This window comes from Pagrus pagrus (assembly GCF_965226575.1).
Source record: "Pagrus pagrus genome assembly, chromosome: 8".
In the NCBI taxonomy this organism is placed as follows: Eukaryota; Metazoa; Chordata; class Actinopteri; order Spariformes; family Sparidae; genus Pagrus; species Pagrus pagrus.
The window spans coordinates 31,596,779-31,612,779 of NC_140192.1; the positions used below are offsets into that span (position 1 = coordinate 31,596,779).

Below are 16,001 nucleotides of genomic sequence, written 5' to 3' on the forward strand. Positions count from 1 at the left end.
ATAAGTGCATGCATATCTTTTTTTTGTTTGTTTTTTGTTTTGTTTTTGGTGGGGTGTGGTGGGTGGGGGGTGGGGAGGGAGTAATATTAATTAAAGCTCTGTGCTCTTTTACATATCAATAGCTCACACACACAGTCCAGATTCATACAGTAAAATAGTATGTTTTACAGTGAAGAAGCTGTCCTGATAAATCCTGAGATGCTTTCTCAAAATATAATATTTCAGAAGATAAAAGTAGTTCTCGTTGGCTTACATTACGATCAGAGACTAACAGTAATTGATTAAAAATGTCCATTCGTCCATCTTCAACCTATTGTTTGGCTTTTATGTTAATGAAAATGTCCTCATAATTTTAGCCTCATTCTTGCTGTTAGAAAAGGTCACCAATTCTATTTTATTGTAGCTTTCACTGAAGAAATAAGCACTGGAGGGGAATCTCTTTACATCTCTTTAATTACATCTATGACCCGACTCCAACTCTCTTTCTCTTTGTTTCCTGGTGTCTTTGCTGTGTCTCGGCTGTCGTCTGTGTGAGTCACAGTGATAGTCAGCGCCATGGCCTCAAAGCCTCCGCTAATTCTGTCCCTCTCTCACAAAACAACTAAATGATGTGACAGCATATGCACAAGGCGAGGGAGCTTTGGTGGTTTAAATAGCAGAGCTGAAAGTATGAAATCACTCAAGGACAAACAATGAAAGGTTCCGATGATTCAACACCAGGCAAAGGTTCAAAACAATGCCTGTGCACCAACAGACCGGAGGGCATTGTTCTCACAGTCACTATTCGGTAGAATAACCCTCTATCAAACAAGAACAACAGTCAAAACAGCGGGAAAGAGGCAAAGGGATGTTGGTGCAGATATTGTTTGTGTGCTAGCGTGGACCAGTCCACTATCCTTAAAATAACATTCATATTGGAAGATTCTGCACTTCAGCATTTACGTCCAAAGATAATGTTCAGTGGCAACCAGTGGTGGATGGGCATGTGGCGTGTCTGACTGTCATGCTGTAACCCTGATCTCTCCTGAAGATTAACCAAGTGTTTCAGTTGCCTAACCATAACCATACATCACCATGGTTTATTTCCCAAAACTGTTTTGTTTGCCTAACTTAACCACACTGGGATTACATGCACCCACATTGCAGAACATGTCACGGCACACTGAATGGGACCCAAATGCAAGACACGGCCAGACAAGACCTGAACAAGAGCAAGCTTTAAATACCGAAAGCTGTAAAACCAAGAACTGAAAAAATACAAAATACAAAGATGAAACACAAAAAGCTAAACAAAGTTCAAACCAAGAAAAGCAAAGCCAAAATCAAAAGACAAAGCACAAACCAGGAAAAGCACAAGGAATAAAAACCAGAAGCAAACCATGGGAGCAGGGACACAAAGACACAGGAACAGTTTCAGAACAAAACAGACGAACTGACAGACAGCAGGGACTACACAGACAAGGGCTGATTAACTATCAGGACACAGGTGAACACGAAAAAAGGGCAGGAAATCACACAAAGGGAGGAAATGAAAAGCAAAACATGACACAAATCTTCAAAATAAAACAGGAAATAACAGAACCACAAACTCAAACTATGAAAGACCAGGGGATAATTTTAATAAGTTTGGACTGGATGTTATCCAGCCTCACCAGAATGACCAGTTATCAGCTCTTTATTAGTGTCAAGGCCACAGTCACTCTCTAACATAAAGCATATGTGTGGGTGTGAAAAGACATAATAAAAGCAAAGAAAGTAAAAAGAGGCTTGTCTTGGAGTCCACATCAGCAGTAAGTCCAAGTAAAAGCCCCACCATGCATTGTGGTTGGAAACAGCAGAAGTCTTCAGAAAAAGACCAGCAGTAAAAAAGGTGTAGGCTCTCTCTCAGTTCAACCATAGCCCATCAAAGTCAACTATCTCCCAGGAAGGTGGAGGGGCGTTCATCATCAGACTTTCATGAGTGAGCTTCAGCAGTTCATGTTTCTGTCTTTTAGCTGTAATCTTAATGCACGGTCATTGTAGGAAGAAAGAATTTTAAAAACATTGTCACTGAATATAATTTGAGGTTTTGAAGAATTCATTTTTTCCACCTGTCAGTGCTCTGCCACTAATTCCTACTAGGTTCAGGCTCATTCAGTCTGTATTGACATGAATGGAAAAGGCCAAGAGAAGAGATGAGAAGCCTTGATATTTTTTCGCTAAAGATAATTCCTAAAATTCTTAAAAATATGTCAGCAACCATAGAAATAAAGAAGAAGCAAACCTGGCTGATGTTGGTGCACTGACATTAGGCCAGCTCCCCTTGATGTACTGCAAGTTAGCTAGTTAGGTAGCGTTTTGCTTACATGATCTAAACTAAGATGTGACCATATATAATGTGATGTGTCCATGAAGATTGTGGCGTCTATATTCTGTTAATTTACTTGGCAATGTTACTTTTGAGAAAACACATGTGTCTTTGGTGATGGTGATGATGTTCAGCTGATGGTGAGGTCGACCACACAGTCTCATCCACTTTTTACATTTGAAAACACACAATTTTGTCTCAAGTTTTTGGGACAGAAGAAACAAAAAGCTGTCCACATGGTCAGTGTATCAAGGTACAGGTGCAGGTAACCATCTATTTAACTTTTTTCAACATAGATGAGCCCTACACATAGCACATATACGTTTAACAGGAAACAGGAAAGTTGACCGAGGTTGATCCAGGTACCAAACTTGATCGACTCTTATTGGACCACAGAGCAAAAATGGGAGGGATTTAGGACAATAACGTAATAATGTCAGTCAGTGTGCTGACACGTCCAGATGCACACTTGTTCGTCACTGCAGAAAGGGGAGATGTTAAACCACTCGAGGTCAACAGAAACAACATGGCTGTTAAGTTGCTCTTTAAGGACATATTTAAGCCTGTATCCTTCTTTTGCAGATCATTTATGGGCAAAACATGACTTATGTTGAATTTAGAAGAAATCTAAATAGAATGACAGATAAAGAACAAAAAGCTTAAATATTCACACTTAATTATTAAAATCAGCTGAAAATGTTTCCAAAGGGGGAAACATTTCTTGACCAGATCTGTGAAATATAAATGTTCTCTGTATTTTTGGCAACCGAAATGTCAAGAACTTCCAGCATACAGAGAGCGATTATTTATATCCATGTGTACAATGCCATAAAAGACTATATTTATTGGTTCTGGCCTTAAAGGTTCTCTGTGGAACTTGTGTGTTGTGATGGCAGCCGGTCAATAGTTCATGCTGCTGGACTCCATTTCTAAGCCAACGTTAGCTACTGTTGCTCTCTGTTAGCATAGCAGAGAGAGGCTCTGAGACGAGGCACTCGAGAACATAAAGTCACATCCTTTGGACTGTCGCAGTCCAAAGGATGTACTTCATGTCCTTCGAGTCCTTCACATAGAAATCCAGAGTGCAGCAGCATTAAACTATGCACACATCGTCCATAGGCTTAGACAATAGAGAGAGACGAGGAAGGTCTTATTTTTCACATCACCTTAAAATCTGCTCAAATATGCCCAATAAAAAATACATGTAAAATTCTATAAATTGTAACATAGAGCCCCTTGCTGTGTGTCATCATGAGTCGTGCTGTATGTGGCTCTTTCACAGCTTCACCTTCCTCTGCTGATACAGGTGCTGAAGGGATGCAAGAAGCTAGCAATGTCAGTGTGCTCTATGGGTCGGATTCCTGGAGGCTACATCACCAACCACGTATACAGCTGGGTGGACCCTCAGGGCCGGAGTGTCTCCCCACCGCCAGACAGCCATGAGGCAAACCAGAGGCAAGGGCACAGCATGGAGGAGAGGACGGTAAGAACCATGTGTGTATGTGTGTGATGGCAGTCCAATTCAAATGAATAAAACATCTGTTGAACAGACACATAAGAGTAGAGCAGACTTTAAAATGGAGAACTCTGAAATGTTAAAGATACTGTTGCAGGTTCTTGAAATAGTATCTGTCAGATTCAGAGCCGAGGTGTTTGTAATTATCCTCCCGCTCATGTCAGTTCAGAGCAGTCAGTTCAGGGCTGGAATGTGGCTCTCAGAGGACAGTTGGTGTTGTGACATTTTGGAAGACAGACTCATCCCACAACAGTCACCCACCACAATCCTGTGACTGTAGCTGCTTCCCAGGAACACATTTACTAGAGTCATCTGAAAAATACTCCTGTTACTATGGTTACCTTGGTAAATTCTTGATTAAAAAAAGAAAACTCAAGAAAATCAAGACTCATAACCCTGATTCCAAAAGAGTTGGGGTTAGGGTTAGGGTTAGGGTGCTGTGCAAATAAAAAAACAATGCAGTCATTTTCAAATGAACTGTATTTACTGACAGCAGTTTTACAAAGTGTTCCTGAGCCCATGTAGTGATCTCCTTTACACAATCATGTGTTGAAATCCGCACCATCCCTGCTAAAAGGTGAACGACAGAGCCTTTTCAAGGATGCCCCTTTTCATACCCAATCATGATCCTATCACCTGTTACCAATGAACCTGTTTACCTGTGGAATGTTCCAAACGAGCGTTCCACACCTTTCCTTGTTCGTTGTTGTTGCTGTCACAACTTGTTGGAAACGTGTTCCTGCCTTCAAGTTCACAATAAGCAGATATTTACAAAAGTCAATGAAGCTGATGAGGTCAAACATTAAACATATTGTCTTTGTACTGTTTTCATTTTGAGTAAAATTAAGTCAAAGACCTTGTAGCTGACCATGCCATCATGACATTAAGTATAGTATAATATGATATATAGTAGTATAAATCTAAATACATTTTTGCTTTTGTAAGAGCCAGTACATAATTACTGTCCTTGTCTGGCAAAATGGTCCTCATATTAGATTTAATTTTATGTTTTAGAACTATATAATAATGATGATTGATCTAAAATGGCTACATAGCATTATGGAAATGAACATTCTGTTTCATCCGGTATGAGAGTACTGTATATGTAATTGTATTATTAGTAACTTCTTAGAGCTTTGTTTCTGAAGTGTAATTAAGGACCAACATTAATCAAGAGTCTCTTTGTGATGACTCCCAAGTGTTTTGATGTACTTGCTTTGAAAAGGGCGATAGTGAAAGTGTAATATTTGGGTCAGAAAAGTTTCAGAACTCAGCAGGCCTCAAAATTTATATCAAAAAGGTTCAGCACTGTTCATGCAGAGCTCCATCCATGAACTGGGGCTCATTTGGTGGGTGGTCCTTCCAAAAGCTGCTCAGGAGCAGAAAACTGCTTCTATTTGCTTCCATTGAAATGAGTTTGGATGACCTGGAGGAGAACTCATTCAAAGATGAGGAGTTTCTGGACAGAGGCCTGAGAAGAGTGACTGTGCAGAGGAAAAATGGCCTCCCTACAGCAGGAGAACACAGATCTTTGTCAGTTCATGTGGCAGATATATTCCAGTTGTTAAACAATATCCATCACTTCTCATTTTGTGGTGGTTACACTTAACTTTCAACAGTGACTTTAGAAGTTAGATGATTTGTTTGATTAGAGCCTAATTTGTGAAAACGTGTTTTGAATTGAATATGACAAATGCACTGATCAAAATATTCTATATTGCCAATGGATCAGATGACTGTGTATTGTGAAGAAAATTATGGCAGCAGCAGACAGCTAATAAACCCACTCAACACTTCTGGTCCATCACTGAACAGCATAAAGATAAAGTTAGCGACTGATTGGTCAACATACTGTAGTGGAGTCAGATATTTCTCTCAGGAGACCAAACAAGGGTTGAAAGGAGAGTAAATCTTGCCGTTTGTTAGAGCCTTGGTAGAGGGTTTGTTTGTTTCCTCCCAGCCTCTCGAATTGTCTGACACTCGCCATGCAGCAAGCTGAGGTCTCCTTACTCTGTGATGCAATGCAGAGTGTCAAAACTGAATTGCTTGCTCATTTTGACAAAAAACTTGACACTCTTCAAGCTGGTCTGAACAACATTCAAGGAGCTTTATCAACTCTGAATGACCATGTAACCGAGCTCGAACACCGAGTTGGATCTACTGAAGACAACATCGTTGATCTGACAAAGCGTGTGGAAACTCTGGAAAAAGAAAATACATACCTGAAAGAAAAAGCTGATGATGCTGAGAACAGAAGCCGTTCTTCTAATCTCCGCTTTATTAATATACCCGAGCGACGTGAGGGAAAGGACATGATTGCCTTCATTCATGACCTAATCCCGCTGCTCCTCGGCAAGGATAACTTCCCCACGGCACCTGCTATTGAAAGGGCTCACCGCTCTCCAACCTTCATCAGCAGCAACAGGTCCACTCCTCGTCCCATTCTGGTTAAGTTCCTTCACTTTCAAGACAAGTCGAGGATTCTACGCCTGGCCAGGGAGAAAGGAGATCTCGCATACATGGGTGCTCGGGTGCATGTATTCCCCGACTTCAGTGCTGCTCTCATCCACAAACGGCGTCAATTTGATCCCGTTAAAAAGAAACTTTTTGCTGCCGACTTCAAATATTCTCTGCTGTATCCCTCTACTCTGAGAGTGATGGTGGATGGGAAACCGAAGTTGTTTCGATCTCCAGAAGAAGTTGAAATTCTTCTTCATGATCTTTCCCTCTCCTCCTCTCCGGGTTAGGGCCGTGAGTAAATCCATTCTCCTACTTTCCGTTCATTTTCGCTTACTATCTACTCACTTGTCCTTGAGCATCGCCAAATGACTTATACAGTCTATATTACGTGATCTCAGTTTTTTTTTTTTTTTTTTTTGATTAGTTGCTCTCGCAGAAACGCTTTTCTGAACTCAATTTTTGGCTCGCTGTCGAGAGCACTATGGTGCATGTGACTTTGTTTGCCGTAAACTGAGAATTTTTTGATGACGTCATCTGTCGCAATCGACCCGCTGCAGACTACTGTCGTAACACCTGATTCAGGATTCAGGACACTTTTTGTTAATAAATTGAACTTTCCCTATTTTGACTTTTTTCATATATTCTGTTTGCTTATGGTGAATGTAGTATGTGCATTATTGCAGTATCATATACTGCAGATCTCTGTGGTCTGGTTGGCTATGCTATGATGGCCCCTTTTCTTTTCTCTTTTCTTTTCTTAAGCAACTGTTAATTTTTCATGCAGCCTGAGCTTGTGGCTACTTGTCCTCTCTTGGTTAATCTGCTTATTATTATTTTTCTATTTTTGTTTTTGTTTGTTTGTCTTCGTTTGTTTTGTCTATGTGTGTGTGTGTGTGTGCGCGCGCGCGCGCGCACATGTGTGTCTGTCAGTCCACCTTGTTTATCTGTGTGTGTGTGTGTTTGTCTTGTCTGCTCTTGCTCTCCCGCCCCCTCCTCTCCTCGCCCCCCCACCTGTCTCCCATACTCCTGCTCTTTCAAATAAGGTACAATTGATCATATAAAGGGTCTTAAGATAATTCACCTTAACATTAGGAGCCTTGCACCAAAAATTAATCTTCTCAGGACTTGGGTCCAAATCCATAAGCCTAACATCATTACTCTTTCTGAGACATGGTTGCACGAAAGAATTCCAGATAATGAGCTGGAGATAAATAACTTTGTGCTTCATAGAGCTGACAGGGGCTCCAAAGGAGGTGGTGTTGCAACCTATGTTGCGTCTCATCTTAACTCAAAATGTGTCACTCCTAATGTCGAACCAGTTAATTTTGAATGTCTCTTTACCAACATTATCTTTCATGAAAACAAAACATTAACTATTGGTAATATATACAGACCTCCTTCGGCCCCTGCTGACTCTATGAAAAGTATTTTGTCAACTGTTAACTCTTTTGAGAAACGTAGTGAATTGATTATTTTGGGTGATTTTAATAGCAACTGGCTTAGCCATTCCTCTACTACTGATAGACATTTATTTCATGGTGCAAATCTCACCCAGTTAATAAAAGAACCTACTAGAGTTGTTCCTCGGTCGTCAACTTTATTAGATTGGATACTTGTTACAAATCCTGAAAGGATAATCAAATCTGGTGTAATGTCTGACTGCTTTAGTGATCATTGTTTTATATATTGTGTCTGGAAAATTAAAATCCCTCGATCTCCCCCTAAATACATTGAATTCAGGCAATGTAAAAAGATGAACACAGACCATTTCATAAATGACCTAATCAATATTAATTGGGACAGGTTTCAATTAATTCCCTATGTTGATGATGCCTGGGACTTCTTTTGTTGTGAAGTGGCCAATGTAATAAATAAACATGCCCCAATGAGAACCATTAGAGTTAAAGGTTCACATTTACCCTGGATCAACTCTCACCTTATAAGCCTCTTCAAGGACAGGGATATGGCGTGGGCAAAATACCGCTCATCAAAACAATCCAATGACTGGGAAGTATATAGACTTTTAAGGAACCAGTGTAAAACCAAAACAAGAAATGCTAAATCTGATTTCTATAATGACAATTTTTCTCAACATTTCCATAACCCTCGGCAATTTTGGAGTCATCTGAATAATATTCTTAACAAAGGCAGCAAAAGCTCTATCAATCAGCTTCATATGAACAATAGTACTATTTCAGATCCTTTTCTCATTTCTAATGCTTTCAATGAACACTTCTCATCTGTCTCTCGTTCACTGCATACTACCCCTTATACCATGGCTGAACACGCTACTTCCCCTGCTTTGAATAGCCTGTTTTCTTTCAGGAAAATTATGCCTGTTGACGTCTACAATGCCATCTGTGAGATGAAAGAGAACTGTAGTGCTGGTCCAGATGGTCTAGAACCTAAATTTGTGAAACTTGCTGCTCATATATTGATGTATCCTTTGGCTGATTTATTTAATCTCTCCCTGTCCACACATCGTATTCCCTCTGTATGGAAGTGTGCTCGAGTTGTTCCTCTTTTCAAAGGTGGAAACTCAACAGAGGTAAATGATTACAGACCTATTTCTATAATCTCAGTAATAGCAAAAATCTTTGAAAAACTTATTTTTCGTCAATTATTTAATTATGTCACTCAAGCAAACATTTTATCTCCATATCAATCTGGATTCCGACCTAACTTCTCCACAACTACAGCTCTTCTTAAATTCACAAATGATTTGTTTTCAGCATTTGATGCTGGCCTACTTATAGGTGCAATTTTTATTGATCTCTCCAAAGCCTTTGATATGGTTGACCATTACCTTCTCCTTGACAAACTGCATCATATTGGACTGAACCAGAATGCAGTCCTTTGGTTCAATTCTTATCTCCACAATAGGCATCAATATGTTTATGTTAATGGTTGTCAATCCAGTCAAATGTTAGTTGATACAGGTGTTCCACAAGGTTCTATATTAGGTCCACTTCTCTTTTCCATTTTTATTAATGATTTACCCCAATTGTGCACTACCTGTCATGTTCATCTGTATGCTGACGACACTGTTATCTACTATTCCAATACTGACATATCACAAATCCAGTACAATTTGCAACAAGATTTTAATATTGTCCAACACTGGTTTAAAAATAATAGACTTGTTCTCAATATGAAAAAATCATGTTGCATGGTGTTTGGCACAAAATATGGCTTATCACACTTACCTGAGTTACTTATTAATTTTAGTGATGGTACTCCACTAGAGAAAGTAAATGTATTTAAGTACCTTGGTCTTTGGATGGACCCTGAGCTTACTTTTAAACCACATATTGATTTTATTTGTAAAAGAATTTATGGCTGTCTGGGTTCTCTCTATCGTTCAATTAACTGTTTTTCATTTCAAGTCAGGAAAAGAATAATTTCACAACTCTTACTTCCCATACTCGATTATGCTGATATTGTCTATCAAAACACCACTGACTCCATCCTCAAACCTCTTAATATTTTACACAACTCCTTATGTAGATTTGTCTTGAGATGTTCATTCAGAACTCACCACTGCCATATGTACGAGGCCCTCAATTGGCTTCATCCAAAGTCCAGGCGTCAGTTTCACTGGGTCTTGTTTCTTTTTAAATGTACCCACTTAACTGTTCCACCATACTTAAAACAGCTCCTGGTCCAGTATACATCTCCATACCCTCTTAGACATATGACTAATCCATTTTTCACAGTTCCTAAAATTCATAAAGAAATAGGTCGCAAGTCATTCAAATTCAAAGCCCCATCTGATTGGAATAAACTTCCTCCCTTTTTAAAGTCCATTACCTCCTTTTACATTTTCCGATCAAATGTTTTTTCCCATTTAAGAACAACTTGTCTTTGTTTTTGATATTGTTTCTGTGTTTCTCTTTATTTTATTTATTTATTTATTTATTTATTTATTTATTTATTTATCTTTTCCCCATAACTTTCTGTGGTACTTTGTTTCCTGATGTTGCACTCTATTGCAATGTGGTTACACCTACATGTATATGTGTACATATATATATGTATATGTGTATGTATGTATGTATGTACGTGTTTAAGTGGGTGTGTGTGTGATTGGGTGGGTGGGGCGTGGGGCGTGGGGGCTGTGGAAGTGGTAGAGCAGTGTGTTTTTGTGTCTGTTGTGTCTTATTGTAATGTATACTTTGTGTAATCTTTGTATTTGTGTTGGGACCCCCTCGAAAACGAGATGCTGCATCTCAAGGGGTTATCCTAAATAAATTGAAATTGAAATTTACATTCATAATGAGAACAAATAAATGCTAATGTTGCTGTGTACCAGTTGCATGTGTACAAAGCTTTTTAAAGAGATAATATGCCAGATGTTTTCAGCTTCAGCTGTTCATAAGTGGCATAATTTATATGGGATATGAACCTCTGGTGCTTTGGAAGTGTTTAAAACCTTTTAAAGTCAACAAACAACCATTTTTTGTGAGAATATCCTCTAATTGTCATGTTTCGTCTGTCTTCAGGCCATGCTTTTGTTTTTACTTGTCTTTTAGTTCTGTTTCCTGTTAATTTGGTGTCTAAGTCTTCTCTCGTTTCAGATCCCTTCCTGCCCCTATGTGTTTTCCCACCCCTCTCTGATGTGTTACACCTGTGCCTTGTTATCCCCTCCTTCTTGTGTATATAGTCTGCGTGCTCCTTGTCTTCTTCGCCAGTTCGTCTTTGTCCCCCCATAGCAAGCGTTCCGGCATTTCTCCTAGTGATAGCCTTTCTAGTGTTTGACCATGTTTTTGATCCTGACTTTTTGCCTCTGCCTCATCCTTTTGTCTATGTTTGCTCCACTGACTGATCTCCTGTGTACCAAACCTGATTCCTGGTGTTATCAGACACATTGATCAGTCTGTACAGTTTTCAGTTGTTGTTCATTATGACACCACAGACTATTAAAACTCTACACAGGCCATCTATGATTTCTGTCCATGAATCAACCTCCATTTTACATCAGTTCTCACGTAAACCAGCTTCATATCAGTTTGCTGCTGTCAGAAACACAAGTTTTTGTTATGAAATATATTACAGGCTGATTTAAATTAGTCAAATGTTTATATAGACAACAATTATTTATTGTGTGCTGTTTATAATATGACTGTGGGCTATTTAGTCTCCACACCTGCCACACAGCATGTCTTCTGTTAACAGAATAGACCTTCAAAGATCAAAATCTCTCCATTTCAGCTAAAATAAAAAGTTTCTCTAAAACATCATAAAGTTGGGTCAACATCTAAGCCAATCAGCTGTTAGATCAGGCATTTGCAGTCGGTGGAGAGCAACTGCAGCGCCTGGCTCCAGAAACTGCAGCCGCCTCGAACCCGTGAGATCACCCATGTGTACATGATGTCAGAGCAAATTCAGGATCAAGTCAGACATAAATCTAACCGACATGCATTATGCTGCGATCTGTGCAGGACTGGCTGATCTCAAACGAGCCTAATATGTCACGGTCACATGGATTTCCAAGCTATATTTTGTGAAGTTCTTGTTTGCTGACATTTAAAAAATTACAAGAACATTATCATAACATTTCATTCAGGACTGTCATCTGGCTTTCACATTATGACCTGCTGTATCCCTCTGAATTCATGTATTTTTTTAATGTACAGTAAGGTGCTGCGTCTACTGTTCATTTGGTGCTTTCTTTTGCTGCGTTTGTATTTATGAGTATTTTGTTTTTATAAGTACATGTTGTCTTTTTTATTTTTAAATGAGATGGGTAGGACAGAAAGTACTGAATAAACGTATTGTACAGTCTGTGTCCTATATATACGCCTGAATAGTACGCCTGTCCACACATTAATTGTCTTAAGTAAATGATCTTCTTGCACAAAATTACACACATTTGTTTGTGTATACTTAATTTACATGACATATTGGAAACAGCATTTTCCTTAAAGCTGGAGTGTGTAAGTTATTTCTGGCGTCATTTGGTCAAAAATCAATAATAACCATTCAGCATATTGTAATTCATAGTGTTATGACAGAACACTGCACTTCTGTGTCTCCTCTTGGCTCTGTATTCAGGCTTTAAAAAATCAGTGCCGTGACGGCAGTGTTCAGCCAATCACAGTTCATTTTACAGAGCAAGCTGTTTTGGGCGTTCCTATTGGTTGCTCGACCAAAGTCGATGTGCGTTCACCTTCCATCGGTGGTGAAGGTGCAATGGCGGATGTCCCGGCAGGAGAGGCCGCTATCCCGGCATTATCAACTAAAGCGTACACGGCTAAGCAAGGCAAAAAAAGGAAGACCGATGTAGAGAAACGAGACTCTAAAAGGGAGAGTGACAACAGATGGAATGAATCGCGTGTAAACATTGGACAAGCATATCTGAGGTGGAGAGAGCTGAGCGATAGCGTTGGGCTGAAGTTGGATACTGAGCTTGCTGTTCTTCTCCTGGACAGGTGAGCCTCCAATGCAAGTTTTACGTAGCTAATAATCTAAATGTGTGGTAGTAATTGGCTGTGTAGTTGAAATGACCGTGAATCTAATAAAGCAGGCGTTTTGTGGTCACACTTGATGAGTAATGTTGTGAGTTGATTAGCTTTATGCTAACCGTAGCCAAAGGCTCACGACAGCTACAAGCAAGTCAGAGCCAAAGTCAACGTCAAATGTATTGTCAGTAGCGTTATATATATACACGACATACAGAGGACGTGTGTCGTGTAGATATGGATGTGACAGTTATTATTTATTTTCATGTTACGGTGAAAAGAAAGAAGTGTCTGAATAAAGTGGTTGTCTCCGATTGTCTGTGCATGTGGGGGTAATTGTTTACTTTAGTGTTATATGTTGTTTTATTATTCTTAGCATTCACACCGCTTTCCCGTGATATATAAGTGTTGCTGTTGTCATTAGATTATGCTGTATAAATATCACGTCAGTATGACAAATATCATGGCTTTATTAGTGCCAGACATGTAGGCTATGTCATGCTGAGATGTAGCAAGAAATAATTGTTGTCGGTCTCGATCGCTCTTCTAAACAATGCAAAAGTATTGTTTGTTTGTTCATACGTTTAATGTGTTCACGAGAGAACGGTCAAGTACTTTCTTACCTGTAATTCGGCCATGGCAAGTGTATGACAGAAAAGTTCCGACGTGAATATTCCTAGCGCTACAGTCGTGCGTCCACAAGAAAGGTGTGGAGCTACGGAGTCGAAACAGGGAGGGGAGGGGGGAGCCCAGTTGTTTCCATCCCAGTCTCATGCGTTTTTCACATATTCTACAAATTCCAGCTTTAAGGCATTCAGTGAATAGTAATTTGTTGCTTATGGTCAAAGGTCAATACATTCTATGGTATATTCACATGGTTTTGGTTATTCCAGCAGAAGTAAGCTGTGCTCCTGTGATGTAGTTTGAAAACAGTGTTGGAGTATGAGGTGAGATGGTCCTGACTTCAATTATCACCAGTCCATTCACTTCTTCTCTGACCCATTGAAGGCAGTGAACTTTGAACTGCATCACTCTGACAATTTGGTGGCGGCAGACAACACTCTCTGCTCTGCTATAAAAGCTTCTCCCAGGTGGAAACTAACCTCCTCATGTATCATGAGGTATATATATATATATATATATATATATATATATATATATATATCAACTAATTATCAATTGTATATCTCGATATAATTGTTATAGAAAATAAGAGAGCACTAGGTGAAAATGGTTTTGCTCTGAGTTTCTTGAGGCATCTATTTTCACTATCCATCCTTTAATCCTCTATCCTGTACTCACCTATACAGGTACAGGTTATAGTGTCAATTATAGTGGTATTCCAACTCCTTTTCCCTCATTACCCAACAGGTGTGAACATAGATCAACTGGAGCTTGACTTCCTACCTAGAATATGGTACTATATCAGTTCTATAAAGTAACATGTATAATTTTTTTATATGAGGTGCCTTACCTCACTGTGTTGAGGTTCGGTTCGTATATTTGCAGAGATGAAATATTTTATTATGGAGGTGATGTGTCATGTCCCACTTTCGTTTGAATACCTTTACGTAGACCCAGTCCCCTGGTTCGATTCTCTGCTGTGTGTAACCCAGGTTACTAGGCCCTTTATCCTAGTCCAGCTATCAATTAATTGATTAGATCAATAAATAAATAAATTCATATTTTTTTGTGACAGATAATAAATAAATAGAGTTTGATTTGAAATAATCTTACATAAAATGAATAAATAGGATTTATGATAAAATCATAAATATTTCAATAAATAGATTAAAAAGATTAATATACACACATTTATTTACATCTGTCTAAAAGAATGTTTTGTTTTAAGTGTGGTGAATGTGCCTTTCTGGAAGTGTAAAAGATTCGGGTGACATGAGGAGTTCACGTGATGTGAAGTAGAGTAACCAATCAGATGCCGTCAGGCTGTACGTGCAGGCGTGTTGTTTTTTTTTCTCTCTCTCTGCCTGACCGTCGTCGAGATGGCTGCATGCTAAGCTTCGGCTGCAGAGATTACTCTTTTTGTGAAAGAAAGCCAGATATTGCAAAAGTCTGAGTTAACTTTTTATCGTCGGCGCAGAGAGCGAAGCCTTTTTCCTTTGCCGTGGGTTGAAGCGGACCGTGTGTTTTGTGACGGAGACGGAGGAGAACGTGAGTTGTGTTATTAGCAGCTACGGCGCTAGCTCCGGCCATTAGCCACATTGTACTTCGCTAAATTATATTTTTGAGGTTACACATTACTGAACTCCCATGTCCCTGTCTCTTAAAAAAGCGGAACCTGGACAGACGAGCCGTGTGTTCTTCCTTGTGCCCGGAGTGTGTGTGTGTTTATGTGAAGTTTGAGCCTCTGGTGAGTAGCCTAAACTTTATTGATAAAAGTCCGATGAACGGAGCTGAAATGTGCATCTGCTAATGTTAATATGGATTAGTGAGGCATTAAATTCATGTGTATAGTGTTTAAAAAATTGTTTTATATATCTGTGTTTATGTACATTACCCCCCGCTCAGTTATTTTCTCTGAGAGTGAGCGGCAGTAGAGAAAAAAGAGGGAAAGGAAGGAGATGAACGTAAAGAAATATTCCGCCATTTTGGCTCATGTTGAGTTGATATTGTGTTCAGTTCATTTAAAAGCACAGTAAGGAGTGGTTAAAACAGTTCTTAAGAAACAATGTTATAATGTACATGTATAATATGTGTTATATGCATTTATTTACATTTAGAAGTATATTTTATTTACATGACTGATATAGTAACCCTCTTTTTGGCCTTTATAGGCCGGGTCTTTTTCTTGTGTATGGATTCCTGGGTTTGAGATCTGCACAAAGACTACTTCTTCTGCTGGGATTTCCTCCTGTTCTGTAAAGGTAGAAGGGACCTCAGTGGTCGTGGCGAGCTACCGAAAACAGAGACTGTGATTTATCAGAGACTGAATTTATTGGAAATTGTGGTCGATATCTCATATGTGTGTGTTGACACTGTAAAACATTTTTTCTTTCTCTTTATTCATTTTGTTATTTATTTTATTTCTTTAATCAAAACAATATAACACACTTAAAACTTACCTGCTGGTCGTGTGAATTCTTTACTCTGTCACTCAATGCATATTGCTAATGCCCCTTTCTCCTATAGCGATCTAGACTTCTGATTTTCCTGGCCCACAAGGTAATTCATGCACTGATAAAATATCTGTATCTCC

At 39.2% G+C, this 16,001-nt stretch overlaps 1 protein-coding gene across 6 annotated transcripts in view; it reads left to right on the forward strand.

The window, feature by feature from the left end:
* whrnb (whirlin b) overlaps positions 1-16,001 on the forward strand; it is a 177,636-nt gene that overhangs the window by 48,460 nt on the left and 113,175 nt on the right. For all 6 annotated transcript variants that reach the window (XM_084359805.1, XM_084359806.1, XM_084359807.1 and 3 more), the window contains exon 2: positions 3,654-3,830. In XM_084359805.1, the coding sequence (XP_084215931.1) occupies positions 3,654-3,830 (177 nt within the window). The remainder of the gene's footprint in view (positions 1-3,653; positions 3,831-16,001) is intronic.